Genomic DNA, 21,651 nt, shown 5'->3' on the forward strand with positions numbered 1-21,651 from the left:
ATATCATCACATCTTTGAATGCGTCTTCTGAATGCCTTGTATTTGTATTTTATTTCATTAGCAATTTTTAGGCTTGAAGAAGGTTTCATTTAGGCAAAAAAGATACTTTTGATTAATTATCAATATATTTTGATTACTAATAGACAATATTCAACCACTAAATAGATGTATTAATTCATATATTTTTTTTTAAAACTGTGATAAATTGGATAGACCGTGGGGGATTACTGTCCTTAAATCCAATAATTTAAGAATACAATTATTACATACAATTGTTTGAGAAAAATATGTTCAATAGTGCAAAATAATAATAAAATAATATTACAAAATATATTAAATATATTTTCAAAATATATACAAAAAATGATTACAAAATAATAAAGAAAATTTGGGATTCAGCATTCACAACCGCGCAAAATCTTGGATTTTTGGTTTTTAAAAAAGATTTTACTCTTTTGTTAATCAAATTAAGCCATTTTGTTTCACCATAAGCAGGGTAAAATGTGGAAATATGATCAAGACAATTCAGGTTTCACAATTTTTAGTTTATGTTTTTATTAGGGCTGTCATATCATTTCAAACGAATTAATCATGGTTAATCACCATTTGCAACTAATGCCTGAACTACTGTATGAACATTGTTACTGTATATTTTTTTAAGAAAAACATGCCATGATTATTTCTGAACAAGTCCCTAAATATATGTGCTTTGTTTTACGATGCAGTACCTGTAAAATAATAATAATAATAATAATAATTCAACACTGAATGAATTAACAGTGCTGTTCAGCAATTGACGCCCCAGCCAAGAGAATGAAGGGCCGGCAGCGCCCTCTGGTGGCAGGTGTGAAAACAGGCGCTCTGAATGAGAATAGGAAGGTGGCCAATAATTAATTCTTATAAACATCACAAGCCAATGAAATATCGAACACTAGTTCTCTGGTATTTTTTGGCCCGCCCTCAGGTGAAGTATTACAAAATGACGTATTTGATGACCGCTCCCAACGCCATATCAGAAATTAATTCAGAAAAACAGCCAAAACAAATGTTGGCTGTTTGGTAGCAATTATGTTATTATGTCTATTATTAGACAGTACCTTACATTGCATTACCTTAACACTGCATGAAGTCAGCCAAAATGTAAAAAAAATGTTCTCCCATTCAGTGTGGAAGTGGTACATTTTTGGCTTCTAAAGTTTAAAAGAAATAAATTCAGGGCTAACTGAGTAGCTCGCTAGCTTGCTTGACACTAGGCCATCCGCACTGGGAACACGATCGGTCTGCAAATTCACAGGAGTTACGTCAACAAATTTTTAAGACAAAGCTCACATGCTGTGGTAGTTATTATTTTTGGAACGGTTGGAATATCGGACAATCTGGCGTGGGACTGTACTTAGCTCCCAAGGTGGGTCTTTAGCTCCCCAGAAAACAACAAATCACCATTCTTATTTGCGGTACTGCGTTGCCGTCAAGCTGCCATATATGGACTTCCTACAGACGTGGGAAATCCCGTGATGTTGTCTCACCCAAAAATACACGAGATTTTGGCTATGACACTTCCACGTCATGTCAAAGAAGAATACAACCTATGAAACATAAGCCTGACAAGTGAAGGACGGGGCCCCTTTAAGGGGTCCAACAGTTTTTCGTTTGCCGGTCAAAGCATCATTTGAGCAATCCAGTGAGGAAGCCACTGCTCAGGATTCCAACCACGAGGATGACAACCATGATGAGTAAAGTCAAAGCCCGCCGTACAAGCAGCTGTGTTCTTGAGAGAACATCTCCAACGATGGTGGCTGCAACGTGGTCCTCAACGCCGCTCTCACAGCCGGACGCGACGGCGGTAACCTTACCCGCTTTCACCACAGAGTCTAAAGATCCAATCATAAAAGTTTGGAGTTATTTGAACCGGATGACCGAAGTAACTTCACTTGAACTTGCCTGGATCTTCCACTGCGTCCGTGTCCGTGTCCGGGACCTCCACCTTGACCTGGACTCCAGCTCTCAAACGTGCCTGCTCAAAGACACGACTGGGGTCATTTTCATGTTTCGTGTCGTATGTTTCTCATGGGGATGAAATGACACACCTCTTCAGCGGCCTTTTTCCAGTCAAGCTTATGCAAATAAGCGATGAAGAAAATGGACTGAGCCAACACACACACAGTCAGTCCAGTCCAAAGTCCTGCTCAGGAGACAACATCATTTCTTTCAATTGGGATAGCAAAACATTCACCGGATAGTGGATCCCCGCATATATTGACACTTACTATGGTACCCGTTATGTCATTGGATGCTCATATCACCTTGTACTACAAAAATGAAAAAAAAATAAATAATAAAAAATTAAATAAGTAAACTTAAACTATATTAGAAAAGCAGGAAGTCAACAAATTAAAAATAAAAAACCTTAAATCAATTAAAAAAAAATAAAAATAATAAATAAAATTTTATATAAATAAACTTAAACTGTATTAGGAAAGCAGGAGGAAGTGAACAAATGTAAAAATACAAAACATTAAAAAAATTTAAATAATAATAAAAAATTAAAAAAAAATAAATAAACTTAAACTATATTAGGAAAGCAGGAAGTGAACAAATGCAACAGTCACTGATTGTAAAAGTACTAGATCTTACCAGTACCAGTCTTGAACCAGTCATGATGTGCTATATATATATATATATATATATATATATATATATATATAATATATCATTATATTGACAGTTACTATGGTACCCATTATGTCATTGGATGCTCATATCGTGACAAAAATTAAAATAAAATATTTTTTTAAAAATAATAATAAAAAAATTAATAAATAAAATAAAAAATTAAAAAAATTAAACTATATTAGGAAAGCAGGAAGTGAACAAATGTAACAGTCACTGATTGTAAAAGTACTAGATCTTACCAGTACCAGTCTTGAACCAGTCATGATGTGCTATATATATCACTATATTGACACTTACTATGGTACCCATTATGGCATTGGATGCTCATATCACCTCATACTTCGGTACGTGACAAAAATTAAAATAAAATATTTTTTTAATAATAAAAAAATAATAAATAAAATAATAAAAAAAATTAAACTATATTAGGAAAGCAGGAAGTGAACAAATGTAATAGTTACTGATTGTAAAAGTACCAGATCTTACCAGTACCAGTCTTGAACCAGTCATGATGTGCTGTATATATCACTATGGTAACCATTATGTCATTGGATGGTCATATCACGTGACAAAAATATATATATTTTTTAAAATAACATTAAAAAACAACAACAACTTAAACTATATTAAGAAAGCAGGAAGTGAACAAATGTAACAGTTAGTGATTGTAAAAGTACCAGATGGAGGGGTAGGATTTAATAAGCTTTGCTTCTTCCTACTCCTTTTGGACATGTGGAACTGGGAACTGATTATGGGATGCACTCAATTGTAATCTGATGCATGTTCAAATGAAATTAAACCATTACCATTACCATGACCATATATCCCCGTCCGGGATGGTAAACTCCACTGTACAATCCCTGGGATGCTCACTACTTACCAACGATACCCATTCCTGCTGCAAACATCAAGGAGGCACCAATGGGAAAGCCGATGAAGTAGTATCCCACCAGATTACACGCAGCGCCAATCTTTTGTTTTCCCGCTCCTCGAATGACGCCTCCACTGACACCCTGTCGTGATCAGTGGCGGTGTCATGACTCCGTGCTCGTTTGCACCGTCTCCAATATCTCACATGAGTTGGTTTCTCACCGCAACAGCGTCAGCAATGTGCATGAAGCCAAAAACCACCAAGACGTCAGCAACCCTTTTCAGGATGTCTCTGGAAAAAAAACATAGAAGATAGAATAGTAGCATTTTAGCTAGTAGATTAGCTCATCAGACTTTTTTGGAGAATGAATGCAGCTGCAAATGCCTGATTTGGTGTTCTAGAACTGATCTGTGGTGTTTTCGTGGGGGGGCAGCCACGACTAGTCAGACCCCTTCACGGGAACAACCGAGGACCTGCTGGTGAAATCCTGGTTGAGCACAAACCCATGAAAAGGTTCTACCACGGTGAGACCACATTTATTTTCTTTTTTTGGCCCTTTTCCTGACCGCAGATATTGATCATAATTATACAACTGCATGCCGATACATGTTTGAGCTAGCTTGCTGTTAGCGGAGTTGGTCTGAGCATCTTTGGTTCGACTGCTGTCCCTGCAACCCAAACCCGGATCCTGTAAATGTTTGAAGGGATAGACTGGGATACCTGCAGAGGGCTGTGCATGGGCAACACTAGACTCAAAATACTCCGACTGGTAAAAATACTACATACAATACACAAAACGGCAAAAAAATACCAATATATGTCAAGAAGCTGTAACTTACTGTTCTGTGGTGAAAATGTATCCAACTACTTTCCTGCAAAGGCTGAAGGTAGCTCCAATAAAACAGGCTGTTATGACTGCAACGGAAGAGAAATACTTTTACCAAAAAGAGCAGAGACGGTCTGCATATTAACAACATTAGCAATTCAATTCATATTGTTACACGCATGAATACAGACAATTTGTTTCAATATGATTTTTTTTTTTTTACTAACAAATTCAACCACAAAACACCAATTACAAATACAAATAGACGGTGTAGACATTGAAAGGGTGAAGGAAAATACATTTCTGAGGATCACAATAGATGAAAATATGATCTGGAAACCTCATATTACAAATATACAACATAAGGTGGCCAGAAATATTTCAGTATTGAACAAAGCAAAATTTGTTCTCAATCATAAATCACTCCACACTCTTTATTGCTCTCTGGTTCTACCATATCTTACTTATTGTGTGGAAATATGGGCTAATAACTATAAAAGCAATCTGCAAAAAAAGGTCAGTAAGGATAATTCCTAATGCCGCCGACAGAGAACATACTAACTCCTTATTTCTAAAATCACAAATACTTCAACTTGCTGATATAGTTCATCTTCAAACAGCTAAAATAATGCATAAGGCTAAAAATAACCAATTAGCTAAAAATGTCATCCAATACTTCTCTACAAGAGAGGAGAAATATGATCTCAGGGAAGAACTACATTTGAAACACTTAAAAAAAAACAAAAAACTTAAACTATATTAGTTTATATTATTATATATATATATATATATATATATCGTACTTCGGTACGTGACAAAAAAAAAAAAAATTAATAACATAAAAAAAACTTCAACTACATTAGGAAAATATTAGAAATTCCTAAAATGAATTTTTAGTGATTGTTTAGAATTTTTTAGAAATTTTAGTAAAATTTTTGTGATAATATTCCAATGTCGGATTGGCTGTCCAACAGTTCCAAAAACCAAACTAGCCATTGCTTGTACATGGTTTTCCTTTATATTTTTATTTGGGCTCTTGTGTATTCATATGATATTTCAATGCATATGGTTCTGAGCTGTGATTGAGGGGTTCTAACTGTGTATAATTGTACCAACCCATGAGCAAACCAAGTCTCTTACATGCACAGATGATGGGAACTTTGCAAGACAGCCAGGCCTGCTCGATGTTTCCTGCACCAAGAGCATTCCCCACTCGCACGCTAGCAGCGGCTGAAAATCCAAGTGGGAACTGGAAGTACAACATGTCAATGTAAGTATTTTGGATTCACTGGAAATGACTGGAAATGTTGCCCATCATCCACAATCTCAATATGAGACTTCAACGCACATCTTTCTCTTTACTGTGTGTTCTAAAGATATATAAAGCTCAAAAAGAGAAAGCTATGTTATTCCTTAGCATGTGCTCCCATCTTGTGGTCCACAGGAACATGACAACTACATGAACCATTTGGAGCAGAAAGTCCGCCATGACGGTAAGCAAGAGAGAGCAAGTGTTAGCATACGCTGCCATCTTGTGGTTTTTAGGAAAGTTAGGTCATTTTCTTAAGTAGACACTTATTATGGTATGTGTTAGCATGTTAGCATTGGTAGCATGGTAACATTAGCATAAAATAACTTTTAGACATTTTCATAAGTTAGGTGCTAACATTAGAATGTTAGCATGGCTCTCAAGCTAATATTAGCATTCTGCGTTTTTTGCGATTTTCATGAATATGAACTTAGGCATATAGTTAACGTTAGCATATTAACATTTTTAGCCATTTTCATAGGTTAGGTGCTAACATTAGAATGTTAGCATTGCTCTCAAGCTAACATTAGCATTCTGCATTATTTGCGATTTTCATGAATATGAACTTAGGCATATACTTAACGTTAGCATATTAGCATTTTTAGCCATTTTCATAGGTTAGGTGCTAGCATTAGAATGTTAGCATTGTTCTCAAGCTAACATTAGCATTCTGCATATTTTGCGATTTTTGTGAATATGAACATAGGCATATGCTTAACATTAGCATATTAGCATTTTTAGCCATTTTCATAGGTTAGGTGCTAACATTAGAATGTTAGCATTGCTCTCAAGCTAACATTAGCATTCTGCATTTTTTGCGAGTTTTGTGAATAGGAACATAGGCATATACTTAACTTTAGCATATTAGCATTTTTAGCCATTTTTTTATTTCTTTAGAACACAGAAAAAAGAAAGCCGCGTGCAGACGCGTCGCATAAGGGCTGCGGATGATTTCCTTCATGGAGGAATTACCATGTACGCTATAGCTGTCAGTTGGTATGCTATGGCTTGCGCTCCCAGCTCAGCCTCACTAATGAGGCCAGCCAGGACTCCTCCCACCTCAAACATCCACCACTCAAGACAAAGCATTAGCATGCTCGGTACGGCCAGTTTGACAAAGGGCCCCCACTCCTGGAGACAGTCCAGTGACCAGCCTGTGGGTCGAACATCTGTCCGTCAAACAACTTTTTATAAAAACATGCAACTTTTCACATTTCAGTGAAACCTCGTTTAGCGTCCGCCCCAGTTAGCGTGTTTTTTGGTTAACATTTGCGCCACAATTTTGCCTCAGTTTTGCATGTATTTTGGTTATCTAAAACAAATTAATTGGATTTACATTATTTCTTATGGGACAAACTGATTTGATTAAAGTCCGCTTTGGTTAGAGTAAGACCTTCTGGAGCAAATGAATGACGCCAACTAAAGTTCCACTGTAAATTCAAATATTTTTATTTTTACTTCTCATAATAGTCTATATTTACTATAATCCAAGTTTAAATCGTCAACATTCCTTGAGGCTCACAAAGTATTCCTTGTTTTTCTTGACAATTCTCATCAAGTTCAGTGAGTGAATAAAAGGGCGACTGACCTTCCCACGTGGCTTTGTGCAAACCTCTGGAGCAAATATACACAAACAAGACAACGGCCAGCAGGTACTGTGAGATGGCGTTGGCTGCTGCGGATCCACTTGAAGATGACAAACACAACAAGTTTGGAAACACAGGGAAAAACTGGAAAACCTAGTCTTTGTTTGACATGTTATAACGTGGTCCTCGGTTTTTATTGTTTCATGCTTACAAACACAAACACAAGCGTTACGGAAGACTTCAATTATGTCTCCCGAGCGGCTGTGTGTCAAAGAAAAGGAAAGCCATCAGCATGGAAGTGAAAATGAACATCATAAAAAGCTAAAAAGACAGAGAATGCACGCCAAATAATAATGGCTGCTGGATTGTGTGTGTCCTGCTGGTGCCCCCCCCCCCATAATAATTGCATAATTAGGTAGAAAAAAAACATACATAAGTCGCACTGGAGTATAAGTCGCACAAGGCCAAAAATGCATAATTAGGTAGGAAAAACATACATAAGTCGCAATGGAGTATAAGTCGCACAATGCCAAAAATGCATAATTAGGTAGAAAAAAACATACATAAGTCGCACAATGCCAAAAATGCATAGCTAGGTAGAAAAAAAACATACATAAGTCACACTGGAGTATAAGTTGCACAAGGCCAAAAAATGGATAATTAGATAGGAAAAAAAAGTACATAAGTCGCACTGGAGTATAAGTCACACAATGCCAAAAATGCATAGTTCGGCAGAAAAAAACATACATAAGTCGCACTGGAGTCTAAGTGGCATTTTTTGCGGGTAATTAATTTTCCAAACTACTTGACCAAAACAGACATTAGGTCCTCTTGGAAGGCAAGTGCTTATTAGCTACAATGCTTATTAGCTACAAAAAAAATAAACATGAACAGAAAAGGTGTCCAGTGTTTATGTAACATAAACAGTTTTTTCATGTATAAGTCGCTCTGGAGTATAAGTGGCAGGAACAGCCAACCTATGAAAAAAAAGTGCGGAAAATACGGTATATGGTGTTGGTGTTGCACTGCTGTTGATGTGTTCAGATCAGAGGTTATAAGTTATAAGTTATAAAAAAGCGTCAAACACTTGGGATCCTACAGTGTGCATCCTTATTTACAGTAAAAAAAATGTAACGTAATTAATAAAATAAACGCTAAATTTTTGACAGCCCTAATACATATATATATATATATATATATATGTCACCTTTTGCTGCTGTAGAATTGATGTTTTTTTGGGGAGGACCACTTATACTTAAAAAAAAGGATGGTAGCTATGCAGATTTCATTTTAACATTATTTATTATAAATAAAATACCGCAAACTCTAATTTCAGGCGTATCTTTGCTGTACACATTGTTTCACCGTGTTAACTTTACTTTTCCAGACGCACTCATTCTGCAACTTCTGTATGATGTAGGAAAACTCACGCAACTCCCAAATCCAGCGGATAGAGGAAGACGTAATTGTTGACTGCGTTTAGGATGTTTCCAATCACGCCAGTTATGACCTGAGGCCAAATGATTCCCTGAAATATGACCAAAAAAATACTTCTTATGTGATGCCCACACTGCCATTACTACGGTTCATATCAAGGTTCCACGTCACCTGGTTTTGAAGGTACCTCCCTTGTAGTTGGTACATAAACGCTGCCTGCGGTGCAAAAGCATAATCTTGCACGATGGAAGCAAATATTTCATGTCTATTATTCACGTATACTGAGAATGAACTTACCGGCAGAGCAGGCATGAAGATCTTCACGTAGAGTTGTGATAGCCTGCACAACAGAAAAATGGGAATTACATAAATTTAAATTCAATGGGAAAAATCATGTTGTTCCGCTTCCAGGTCGAGGGGGCAGCAGTCGGGGAGCACAGATTTCCTGGTCTCCCGCCATCCCTTCCAGTTCCGTCATGGAGTGTTTGGTAGGCGTACACAGCGTATGGCTGATAATGATAATGGCATTGGAGATGTAAAGTATGTAAACTGGGACGTCACACTAAGGTCTACCCCCCCACCCACCCGCCCGCCCACTCAGTTAGTTGATGACCACCAAGTGTCCCTGTTTGCTGTTTTCCAACATGGCTAGCAATATTTGAATCAGATCCCTCATCTGCGAATAATGGATTTTTCTGAATAGGGGGGTACTGTCATGCCCTCAGTTTCCACTACCTCAGTGACGCAAATATCCTTCTTTACAAGTTATTAAGTTATTTTACATATTGAATAGCGACTGAGGCTGCACGGTGGTTGAGTGGTTAGCGTGCAGGCCTTGCAGCTAGGAGACCCGAGTTCAATTCCGCCCTTGTCATCTCAAATTTTGTTGTTTTCTCAAATTTCGTTGACAATGGAGACGATTCTGATTCTGAAAAAAAAATCTCTGTGTGGAGTTCGCATGTTCTCCCCGTGCATGCGTGGGTTTTCTCCGGGTACTCCGGTTTCCTCCCACATTCCAAAAAAACATGCTAGGTTAATTAGCCACTCCAAATTGTCCACAGGTATGAATGTGAGAGTGAATGGTTGTTTGTCTATATGTGCCCTGTGATTGGCTGGCCACCAGTCCAGAGTGTACCCCGCCTCTCGCCTGAAGAAGACAGCTGGGATAGGCTCCAGCACCCCCACGGTAGAAAATTAATGAATGAATGAATAGCGACTGACCTGGCGACATCGGGGCTCTGTCGTACAGCCAGTAGAAGCGGTTCGGTGTGTATGAGGACAGCCCAGCATGGGAAACAAGCCAGCAGCAGAATGAGGATGCCCCTCTGGAGAATCACCCCCACACGCTTCAGGTTACCACTCCCATATGTCTACACAAAGACAAGACGCGGAAAAGCAACGTGAGGAAACGCCGCAGCGTGCCGATAATTACTGTTTTGCTATATCAAAGAAAACTAACTTGATACAAACGTTCATTGTTGAAATGTTTGCAAGTGGACCCCAGGACGCCCCCGGGGGGCCCGGTCCGAGTGGTTGTGTTTCAATAAGATAAATAAAGCGAAAGAGCAACCTTTGGTGAGGACGCTACCTGAGATATGAGGGTATCGCACGTCATCGCCAAACCGGTGCCAATGGAAATACCCGTGACATTAACCACCTGCAATTAAAGAGACAAATACAGCATCATACAGTGGAACCTTGGTTAGCATACGCCTATGTATTACATGCTTGATACACTTCTAAATGTGTATAAATACATAAAAATCGCAATCAATATGTATGTAAATGAATACTTAAAGGAAAACTGCGCTATTTTTTAATTTTTACAGAGAAAAGCAGCGAGCACATAACGCTACAAATGATAAAAATACTATAAGTATTACATATTATCATGAATGTACCTGTTACTGCATGTCTCAGCATGGATGTAAAACCTAATTGGAGGTATTTTGGATGGCTTTATACTTGAAATAGGTGTGTCCCATGACGTGCTTTGTTAGCTTCCTCATGCTAACTGTTCATTTTTCTTTAGAATCCACAGAAAAGGATTGTGAATGATGGGCAAAAAAAACCCTAAAAACGGCAGTTTCCTTAACTTCAACTGACATCAAAGACGTAGTATTTTTTTAATTCAATAGTGTTTCTCACTTTCTTTATCAAAATGTCGGCACTTGGAACTTTCTTTGACTCCATTTTGGGTTATTTGCAGCCGTGATCCAAAGAAAAGTAGAAACTTTTGATGAGAAAATCTATAAAACTATAATTGTAAAATTATAAAAACATGTTTTGGCTTTCTGGAATGTGTTAATTGGATCTTAATGCTAACATTAGAATGTTAGCATTGCTCTCTAGCTAACATTAGCATTCTGCATTTTTTGCGATTTTTGTGATTATGAACTTAAGCATATACTTAATGTTGGCATATTAGCGTTTTTTGCCATTTTCATAAGTTAGGTGCTAACATTAGAATGTTAGCATTGCTCTATTCTGCATTTTTTGCGATTTTCTTGAATATAACAATATATTTACAACACAGCGTGGCTTTTTATAACTTTTATAATGTCTTTAATGTAACATGGCATCATAATTCTTGCTCATATGTCGAAAAGAACAGTGGAAGGTGCTTGTCACTGCCGTTTTTCCATAGAATAGAAGCCAGTACAGTCAAATGCATGGAAGGTATTTTTATGGGCTGCTGAATTACTGAATGAAGATGGAGGGTTACATGCCCAGGCTCACCAGGACGTGACCAGACTTTTCCAACAAAGTAGCAGTCCTTACCGCTATTGATAAGGATACAGCTGCAAGTTCCGTTTTCCCCAGATGGCCACAGAACACCGTGCTGACCAGACTGATCATGAAAACCATCATCTGGGAAATGACCTGGAGTAGAGAAAACACTTCTTTAGTTTTCTTAGTTTCTTAGCCTAGGATGGCCCAGGGTGGCCGGAGACCAGGAGTCAGATAATGGATGGATGGATGTTCACCAAAAATGTTGTTTTGATATCACAATGTGTTTTATCTGTAGTTGTGCATAGTGTATGGTGTGTGTGTGTGTGTGTGCGTGCGGTTTGTTCCGGCTGTCCAAACAAGCTACTGTAAATGTCTAACCTGCCGGTGTACTCATTTGCTCACGTGCTCAACCGTGCAATGGATCAACGTTTTGCTATTAAACGGTGGTGTTGAACTTGGGTCCTTTTTAATAATCCTGCTTTTTAAATCATATTACGTCAAGCAGACATAGGTACATGTTCTTATGGCCTCTTAGGGTATGTACATAAGACTGTGGTGTGTCCGCTATACTGTTAAATATCATTTGTCAACTATTGTCCTGTTTCACACCAGAACGAAACGTCAGATGCATCATGTCTTCATTTAGGTCTTCATTCGGGTCTTCAGACGTGACAGCGAGGGACACTTTGATGTTGTAAAGCAACACATGTAGATATGCCAAGAGGTTATATATATTTCAAGAAAAAAAATTATTTCATCTTTGTGATATAGGTGAAAAAGGGTATTATTAGTATCAACTTCTGTCTTTGTTATTTTTCCCCCTTTTTCTGTTGTTTTATTTTATTTTATTTTCCAAATATTTTTTCTTAATTCTTTTCACACTATTATGACTTAATTCCCATAATATTTTTACTATATTAACCCATTCTTTCAAAACTGACAACATTATTTTGTTTTGTTTTTCTTCTTAAATATTTCAACTCTATGCTACACAAATGACATTATTTTTATCATAAAAGTATGTAATGTTGTGATTTTTTTCTGTTAATATTTTGACTTTATTCTAGTAACTTTTAATATTTTCTGCTACGTAACTTTAATCATTGTTTGATTACTTCACATAATTTTATCCTTAATATTTCAACTTTGTGCAACTGTTATATTTATTTTGTTTTTCTTCTTAAATATTTCAACTCTATGCTACAAAAATGACATTTTCATCACAATAATATGTAAACTTGTGACTTTTTTTCTCTTAATATTTTGACTTTATTCTAGTAACATTAAATATTTTCTGCTACCTAACTTTATTCATTGTTTGATTGCTTCTCATAATTGTATCCTTAATAGTTCAACTTTATGCGACTGTTATATTTAGTTTTTTTCACATACATTCTATTCATACAGATATATGTATAATCCTGAAAAGAAATACATCTTCCACCATATTCGAAGTAATGAAGATGCGCTAGTATATTGTAGTAGTAAATGCATTTCCATTGTGACAAATTGCGGTGCGTTCACTTACCACTGGCCCTGCTAGCTTGAAGAGTTGAAGCAGTTCATTACGGTAACTGACCGGGATACACGAACCGAGGCGTCCCGAGCACAAACTCGGAAGAGCCGCTCCACTTGTCTCCGAAGCTTCCCTCACTCCCTCCGAATACTCCATTGTCTTGTTCCCGCCGTCCATGTTGCTAAGTTGCCGAGTGGGAGTACTTGATGGAGGCGAAGTTCTACCAACAGTACAAAGATGGACGGAACGTGGGGCTCTACTTCACCTGTGCCTTGATGCCCACGGGTGGTGCATTTAGGGCCCCTCGGACACACATGTAGTTCTTGCATCCCCAGCGAGCAGAATGCGGTGGGCGATACTGAAGATCAATTTGATACCAATCAAAAACAGGGACGATACATGTGTTGATATCGATATCTTTTAAACCGGAAATTCTCATTGAATTATTAGTGATTTTGGAAAGCAAAGTCAAAAGATTCAAATACAAATATTTTAGGAGATGAAAATACATATTTTATCAACAAGCCAGCAATCAAACAGTGTATAAATACAACAAAGCAGTACTGAGAGTATCCTTGGCCAGCGTTTGTAGTATTACAAAGCAATGTGTAGCGTGTACTGTGTAACATGCATTCCTCCAAGACGACCAAATACCGTGAAGTCCCGTCGCTCTGCCTGTTAACCATCACTGGAGCTCATCAAACAATAACGATCCAATGAGTCAGCATGAAAAAGATGGTTTGGGTTAATGAAAAATGAACAACAGTGTGCAGCCCACCTGAAGAACACGTGAGTTTAGAACAAATCTGGACCATTAGACTTGTGGAGATGCTGGAAGGGAGATGTAGTCCAGTAGAGACCCCCCGGCTGCTCTCCAGGACCTTCAGCGAATGACAAAAAAAAGTGTCAAAATGAGTAATTGATGTCTATTTTTGACAGGTAAGGTTCTTGGTGATGTGAACATCCAGCAACTTTGCGCTGTTTTCCACACTGACTTTGTTGATGGTCAGTGGAGGATGCTGGGTAAGTCGACGACAATGGCGTTTGATGAGACCCAGTATGATCCCCAAACGTGGACTAGAGGTTTGAATGCAGGCGTAAGTCAGCAGGATGAAAAGCAGGGGGCTGAGAACACTTCCTGGTGGGACACCTTGTTCAGTTGAATGTCTTGCTCAGTCAAGTGTTAAACACCAGGGGGGGCACTCATATTATTTAGTCCCGGGCCCCATCAAAGCTGTCAACGGCCCTGCCGGCACGTATCGTGTAGTGACGATGTTAGCAAGCGAGCAGCTCATACAGGAACAGGAAAAGGAAGTGGAAAAGAGAGTTGTTTTGGGTCTACAAGCAGACGTGTTGCTTTTTAATGCGTTTCTACAAATAAAGTTAAAGTAACTTAACACCATGTCACCCGCTTTCCCTTGTGACTGAGCTAACAGCAGCAGGGTAAGTGAACGAGTTGAATGAATACCCGCGAGTTCCGACTCAGTAAAAAAAAACTCGCGAGTTTTGAACGACTCGGTCAATACTCCACCATCACTCATGTTCATGGTTGCAATCTGACTGACACTTCAAAGAGACACACTCAGTTGTTTTTTTTATTTTTGTAGAGAATATTTGAAAAACGTAGTGTTATATTACGAAATGTGTGTGTTTTTAAAAAATAGACGTATATTAGCTGACTTTATCCGATACTGTAGGTGGCGCTAAATACATTTGAAGTCATGGATTCGACTCTTTCAACCAAAGTAGACGTAGAAGAAGAAGCTAGCATAGCCGAAGAAGAAGACAGCAGTAGCCGAAGAAGAAGCTAGCATAGCCGAAGAAGAAGCTAGCAGTAGCCGAAGAAGAAGAGCGCAGTAGCCGAAGAAGAAGACAGCAGTAGCCGAGGAAGAAGAAGAAATCAGTAGCCGAAGAAGAAGAAGTGCCCCGGATTGGCGCTCATCTGGAGGCAGAAGCAACCGGATCAAGATGGACGACCCTAAACACATCGGCCCTCTCAATGGGAAGTTTGAATACAAAAAACACCAGGACGGATCAATCGACCGACAGAAGGTGGTGTGTACACTATGCCGGAAGGAGTTCTCGTTTCACCGAAGCACGTCCAGCTTAAAGTACCACATCAACGCCAAGCATACATTTGCCGGGGATTCATCTGCGAGTATTTCATCGGCCGTCTTTCGACAAAACGCCCTAACGAAGCGCCGGGGACTCAGTAGGTCTTTCTCTTCCACAACTGAGTCAAATGATCGAAGATGTGTGCTGTTTAAAGGTGAATAAAGACAGTAGCCATGAGCCAGGTTAAAGCAACACAAGATGCTAGATGGGAGAGATGCTAGATGTCCACCATCTTTGAACCAATTTGTAGTATTGACCCATGGAGTGGCGGTGATGTGGTTTAAAAAAATGTAATTGTTTGACAGTTGGTATTTGTTTTGCTTCCAGGGGTGGACGAACGGCAAGAGTCTTATGAGGGAATGTCACTGATCCAGACTCGATCCAACCACAACTACATCCCGGACGCCGCTCTGCCACCCGGTGAGACCTGGCTTCAAGGCGGACCCTCGCGAGCTGTGCTTTCCCTGCCTTCCTGTCTGTGCCTCCATGATTCCGCCGATCCCGGATCTTCTGGTGACGAACGAACGGACCAGTGGAAGGTGTATGCCAAGTGCCACCTTCAGCAGGGTATCATATTCGGACCGTACGTTGGAGAAGTGTCCAAAGGTCACATGCCGGCAAGCCTTAAATATGCCTGGGCAGTAAGTCACTGCATGTTTTGGGGGGACACTGCATTGGGAGCGTTTAGGAATTCCAAAACAAACTTCTTTTTTGTGCTTTTCAGATCAGGAATGATGCTGATTTTGTCTACGTTGATGGCTTTGATGAAAACAGATCCAACTGGATGAGGTGGGGTGCTTTTAAAGCGTTGTCCATTGTCCAAAACATATTTATTTATATATACTTTGACTTAAAAACGTAACATTTTGTTTGTGTGTGTGTTTCAGGTATGTAACATACAGCAGCAGTGAGGCCCAACACAATATGGTAGTTTTCCAGTTCTATCGGAACATCTACTACAAGGTTTCACAGCCCATCCCGGAGGGCGATGAGCTCAGGGTCTGGATCGGCCGGGATTACGCTAAACTGCTGGGCCTCAGGATGGGTGAGTTTAAGATGGCGTCCGCCGTGTTTCAAAGAAACGAAGCAAACGCTAGTAGGGATGGCCCGATATCGTGCGTGTGTCATGTTGGGTTATTTTATTAATTTTATAATTCTATTAGAATTAGAAAGAAGAAATAAGACAGAAACAGAGTATTTTATTGTTTTATGTGCGTTCATTTAGCAAATTAAAATTCATGAAGCAACTTCCCACACATAACACATTGGCCCGTACAATAACAATAACTTTCCACTCAACGTCCAATGTTTTTTTTTTTCTGGGTCCAGGTGAGAATGTGAAATGTGAACTTGGCGATAAGGAAACGGTTCTGCAACTTCTTCCGGATATTCAGCTGGTGACCCTCCCGGAGGCCGGCATGTCCTTCCAGACTGGCGACCACAACCAATCACTGCCTGTCATCAGTGACGTGACCACCTTGTCAAATCCAGATGGAAATAGTGATTCAGGACAGATCTCTCACTCCGCCTTTACTTCCTCAATCCCAGGTAACCATTCTTTGCTACTTTGGTTTGATACACCATCAATAACTTCAAGCCATGCCTAAATATTTGCTTAAATCTGTTATATATTCTTTGTAATTATGTTCTACAATGTTCACTTTTTGAAAGCCATAACAGTAAATGTGTAAAAATACCATTTGTAGTTCATGGCATCATACGTGATGAGCTCTCGCTGTTTAGTCACATGTCCAGAAGTGATTAATTTCAGCGACGTGTCAATAGTTTTCAAGGAGAAAAGAAGTGAGAAACATTTGGAGATGAAATAGAGGACTTGCAAAACCGGGACTTGAGCCTTCAAAACACAGAACTGTTAGTGGAAATGAGCCTTTTTGTTTTAAAGTGACTTTTTAATGAGCATAAAGGGGTCGTTATATCCTAATTTGTTGCATAATATCACCCCTGCCCATTGAGTTAACAAAATTGTCCAGGGGGCCAGAATATATATGTAACACACACACACACTATTTAGTTAAAGTATTTACATTCCAAAGACATGCTAGGTTAATTGGCAACTCCAAATTGTCCATAGGTATGAATGTGAGTGTGAATGGTTGTTTGTCTATATGTGCCCTGTGATTGGCTGGCCACCAGTCCAGGGTGTACCCCGCCTCTCACCCCAAGACAGCTGGGATAGGCTCCAGCGCCCCCGCCACGACCCTCGTGAGGATAAGCGGTAGGAAATGAATGAATATTTAATTCTAACATTGAATTATTTGTCTAATTTTATCTGTAAAAGTGTTATACTATCAGTTATATGTCCTCATAGAATTTTACAGTTTAATTTTTTTATTTTTCTTTATTTTATTTTATTTATTTATTTTTTAATTTTTTAAAAGTTTTATTTATTTTACCGAATAGGACATCTGACTTGCAAGTCATGTTGCCAGCTTGTAAGTTAAAAGTTGAAATACTTAGAAAGCAAGGCTTGGTGGGGCCATGTGGCCCCCGGGCCGTAGTTTGCCCACCCCTGCTTTACAGCCTCGGCGCTATCATAGAGTAGTGTTTAGATGATGTAAACAAGACATGATTTACTGTGTTCTGTGGCAACCTTGACGTTGTCTGATTAGCATCATGTTTCCCAAATGAGTTTCTATCATACTTCCAAGCCAAATGCTTCTTGTAAAGGTGTTTCTTCAGTCATTAGTGAATTTATCAGCACAAAGAGCTGAACAGGAAGTGGGCGTCCCATCAGTCTCGTTCTCTGCAATTGTTTTGTCCATTTTTGTTTTAAAGCTTCCTCTTTTAGAAGAAAGAAAATGAACATCCAGCAGCAACACAACATTTAGTCATGACTACTATTTTGATAGAAAATAGACTGAACCAAGTCGACATTGTGTCTCTGCTTTAGCTGAGAGGCGTCACCCCGATGGCGAATGTCATTTTGGCGAATGTATCATTGTAACAATGTAGAACATGATTACAAACAATATGTAACATATTTAAGCAAAGTTGATGAACCAGGTTTTAAAGTTGACTGGAAAATGCGGTGGTGTTTTCCACGCCGTCTGTCAGTCATGGATAACGGACGGTTGGTCTTTTCCGTACCCCCTCTACAGGCTCATCCGCTCAGTTGACGGAAGCCATCGTCAATTTCCTCATCATGGATCTCCAGCCTCCAGCTCTGGTCGGTGGAAAAGGCTTCACGGAGCTGATCCACTCCCTGCTTCCGGCCTACAAGCTCCCATCCCCGTCCCTGCTGGAGAAGCTCCTGAATGACCACCACAGCAGGGACAAGAAGCTCCTCGCTCAGATGCTGAAGACATCTAGCGACAAGCAGAACGAAACCGTATCCGATTACACCGCGCCTGTGGAGTATGAATGCGGGAGACTCGCGCGGCCTCCCAGCGAGTGGGAGGACGTTCCGTATTTTGTCACATTAAGTGTGGACGTTTGGGTCCACAGCTGGGAGGGGCACAACGAGGGCTACCTCACCCTCTGGGCGCATTACGTAGACTCAAACATGAAGTGCCAGAACGTCACGCTGGCAACGCAAAGACTCCGAGAGAGTGACGCGGCAAACAGCTGCCTCCAGGGCTTGGAAGCCCAAGTCAAGATGATGGCCCAGGAGTGGGGGGTGTCCCAGTTTCATCTGGTCTTGCTGGGAGGGAAAGGCAACAACAAGATGAGACTGCAGATGATGAATAACGCAGAAGAAGCCTTGCGGTCAAACTCCTTTCGGGAGAAGGGCAAGTCTGCGCCGCCCATGGAATTGGGTCCCCCGAGCGACGGGCTTCTGTTTGTACCGTGTTTCTTCAGCGTGGTGCACGGCTGCGTGGAGGAATTGATGTCACACCCGCTCATCTCCAAGACCCTCTTCCAGTTCCAGGCCGCTCTCTTAAATCTCTTCCCGGCATCGTGTCAACGCAGGGACTCGTGTCGTATTCCGTTAAGTTATCACCAGAGCGCGTTGGAAACGTTGACAAAACGGGAGCAGGCGGAGCTGAGGTCGTGGGCTGCCAACTGTCGCCCCACGTGGGACAGGCTCTACCCCCTGCTGAGCACCCTACTCAAACACGAAAGCCTTATCGCTAGCTTGGTAAAGCAGGTCAAATACGAGAACCTCACGGATGAAGACGTCGCTTCGGAGTCCGGTGCGCGTAGCTGTTGCTATGCGAATCCGTCACCCGCCGCGGATGTGTCAAACACGGTACCGTTGCACTCCGAGTGGAAGATCTTGGAGGAGTTGTGTTCGGTGCTGAAACCGTTGGACGTGGCGTGTCAGACGCTGGCCAAGGACGCCTTCCCGCGCTTGTCTCTCATCAAACCCATCCTCACCGGCTTGCTGTCCCGCCACCTCGTGTGCCGGCCGGGGGACCCCGGCATTTTGACCGACATGAAGCAGATGGTGAGGCAGATGTTGGCCAGGCATTACAACAACCCGGAAGTCAACAGGATTTTAAGTGTGGCCTGTTCCCTCGACCCCCAGTTTCACGGGCTGGGGTTCATGAGCGAGAAGGTGAGTGTTACAGTTCCCATCGAGTAGCCTTGTCGTTAGTACCTCACCTGGGGGGGCCTTCCTGTGTGATGTTTGCATGCTTCCATTTAGGCATGGGTCAGTTGCCGGTTTCAAGGTATACCACGGTAAGATTTTGGGTCATACCATTTCTGTGTTGTCCTCGCGGTCGGACACGGGCTACCATGCGGTGTAACCACAGGTGTGAGATTTAGCATCTCATCCAATTATATGCTAAGAAATGACCGTTTTCACGTTCAGTAAAATATTTAGTTATCATCTCGTGGGAATCTCTCACCGCCCATGCTTACTTCCAGACCTGCCAACATGTAGGCCGCAACGTTGTTTTTAAAACTCCGCACACATTTGGACTAGGGATTGCGTCGTGACAGTGTAACACATTTAAGCAGACTAGCTGTCCTATCTAGTCTTTGAGCAAGGTGGAATGAGTCCCAACATCGTCCAAGACGGGGGGGGGCAAACTTTTTGACTCGCGCGCCGCATTGATTTAACAAAATTGACGGGGGGGCCAGACTATATATTTTACAAGTAATGGTAATGGTTGAATTTAATTTGAACATGCATCAGATTACAATTGAATGCATCCCATAATCAGTTCCCAGTTCCACATGTCCAAAGGGAGTAGAAAGAAGCAAATTTTTTTAAATCCTACCCCTCCATCTGGTACTTTTACAATCAGTAACTGTTACATTTGTTCACTTCCTGCTTTCCTAATATTTTTATTTTCTATCTAATATCACTAAAATTTCTAAAAATGTCAAAAATCACTAAAAATTAAAATCTAAAAAATTTTTTTGAATTTTTGTCACGTAGTAAAGTACAAGGTGATATTAGTATCCAATGCCATAATGGGTACCATAGTAAGTGTCAATATAGTGATATATATATAGCACATCATGACTCGTTCAAGACTCTTCATCCTTGTATTTAGCAAACATCAACTGCTTGTATTGTTTCTTGAATTGGCTCATCGTTGTGCATTGTTTGATTTCCTTACTCAATCCATTCCATAGTTTGATTCCACATACTGAAATGCTATGGCTAGCATAACGTAGTCCTAACATAGAAGTGTTTCAAATGTACTTCTTCCCTGAGATTCAATGAAATACTTTGGAAGGAACGGGCGGGCCGTATTTAAACACTTGGCGTGCCGGAGGTGGCCCCCGGGCCATGATTTGCTCACCCCTGGTCTAAGACAACTGAGATTTGGCTGTTTTTCATGCGAATGCGATTAATGTTGGTGTTTCTTTTAGGAGCAAGCGGAGACTTTTGATTGGCTGAAGAAGGACACCATCAGGATGGCCGAAGACAGGAAGACGCACAAACTGAAGAAGACCTACTCAACCTCAGGCAAGCGGTTCCTCTCCTCTGAAAGACCAGAATCAGAGACTCACTTCTTGAAGAGAAGCAAACTGGGTGAGATGGACTTCAGGGAAATGGAGGACGAAGAAGAACTGGATCTGCCAGAACTCAGCTCACTAGGCGAAGTATCCGGTATGGAGTTCCTGCTCGGAGACCTGTTCTCCACGCCACGGAGCAGGCAGGACTCGGTGGAGGAGTCGGTAGACTTGGAGATATCGGTCTTCCGAGCTGACAAGGGAGCTTCGATGGGAGTGGAGCCGCTCCATTGGTGGAGGACAAAGGCGGTGCAATTCCCGATGCTGGCTAAAGTGGCGCAGGCGTACTTGGCCGCCCCGGCGGTGGCGGGCAACATGGCGCAGGACTTTGTTCAGGACAGAGCGGGAGCAACCAACAGGAAAAGAGACAGCATCCCGCCGGAAAGTTTGGACGCGATCCTGTTTCTGCACCACAACCACATGATCAGACACAAAAGTAAAACATGAATTCAAAGTTGAGCTTCAGACCCGTTGCCTGTTGAGAAGATCCGCCCTCAAACATGGCAGCTAAAAGTCCGAGTTGTCTTCTGAATCACGACTTGTAGTTCCATGACCGTGCTGTGTTTGGTATTTCATAGTAGTTCCATCCTGATCAAGAGGATTGAATAAAATGTCAAAGCACCATAATTTAAATTGCAACAACGTTTTCTT

The 21,651-nt window shown here is 40.6% G+C and overlaps 2 protein-coding genes and 1 long non-coding RNA gene across 8 annotated transcripts in view; 2 read left to right on the top strand and 1 right to left on the bottom strand.

Moving 5' to 3' along the window:
* Positions 1-12,410, top strand: part of LOC131127618 (uncharacterized) — a 40,491-nt gene extending 28,081 nt beyond the window's left edge. Inside the window, exons 5-9 of one of the 4 annotated variants that reach the window (XR_009129529.1) lie at positions 3,946-4,068; positions 5,519-5,640; positions 5,815-5,863; positions 9,114-9,190; positions 12,048-12,410. This is a non-coding gene — a long non-coding RNA (uncharacterized LOC131127618). The other 3 variants (XR_009129530.1, XR_009129531.1, XR_009129532.1) reach the window with 3 other exon arrangements.
* On the bottom strand, positions 532-13,225 carry LOC131127595 (multidrug and toxin extrusion protein 1-like). 2 transcript variants are annotated; one of them, XM_058069658.1, is made up of 16 exons: positions 12,964-13,225; positions 11,484-11,585; positions 10,291-10,359; positions 9,924-10,072; positions 9,000-9,042; positions 8,874-8,918; positions 8,696-8,793; positions 7,268-7,365; positions 6,652-6,833; positions 5,511-5,619; positions 4,384-4,459; positions 3,766-3,835; positions 3,554-3,686; positions 2,088-2,182; positions 1,942-2,014; positions 532-1,871 (listed from the first exon to the last, which is right to left on the bottom strand). In XM_058069658.1, the coding sequence occupies exons 1-16, from the start codon at positions 13,126-13,128 to the stop codon at positions 1,666-1,668; spliced, it is 1,713 nt and encodes a 570-aa protein (XP_057925641.1). In that variant the 5' UTR covers positions 13,129-13,225; the 3' UTR covers positions 532-1,665. The 2 variants fall into 2 exon arrangements, with proteins under 2 accessions (XP_057925641.1, XP_057925636.1); XM_058069653.1 differs by having other exon boundaries at positions 2,088-2,185.
* A 1,478-nt stretch (positions 13,226-14,703) lies between these two features.
* LOC131129914 (uncharacterized) lies at positions 14,704-21,642 on the top strand. Of its 2 annotated transcripts, none has more exons than XM_058073894.1 (7): positions 14,704-15,220; positions 15,394-15,707; positions 15,791-15,855; positions 15,954-16,111; positions 16,396-16,614; positions 18,186-19,585; positions 20,857-21,642. In XM_058073894.1, exons 1-7 carry the CDS (start codon positions 14,920-14,922, stop codon positions 21,445-21,447), a joined length of 3,048 nt encoding a protein of 1,015 aa, XP_057929877.1. In that variant the 5' UTR covers positions 14,704-14,919; the 3' UTR covers positions 21,448-21,642. The 2 variants fall into 2 exon arrangements, with proteins under 2 accessions (XP_057929877.1, XP_057929964.1); XM_058073981.1 differs by having other exon boundaries at positions 14,704-15,163.
* The last annotated feature ends 9 nt before the right edge of the window (positions 21,643-21,651 follow it).

Source organism: Doryrhamphus excisus, chromosome 1 (assembly GCF_030265055.1).
Source record: "Doryrhamphus excisus isolate RoL2022-K1 chromosome 1, RoL_Dexc_1.0, whole genome shotgun sequence".
Taxonomy (NCBI): domain Eukaryota; kingdom Metazoa; phylum Chordata; class Actinopteri; order Syngnathiformes; family Syngnathidae; genus Doryrhamphus; species Doryrhamphus excisus.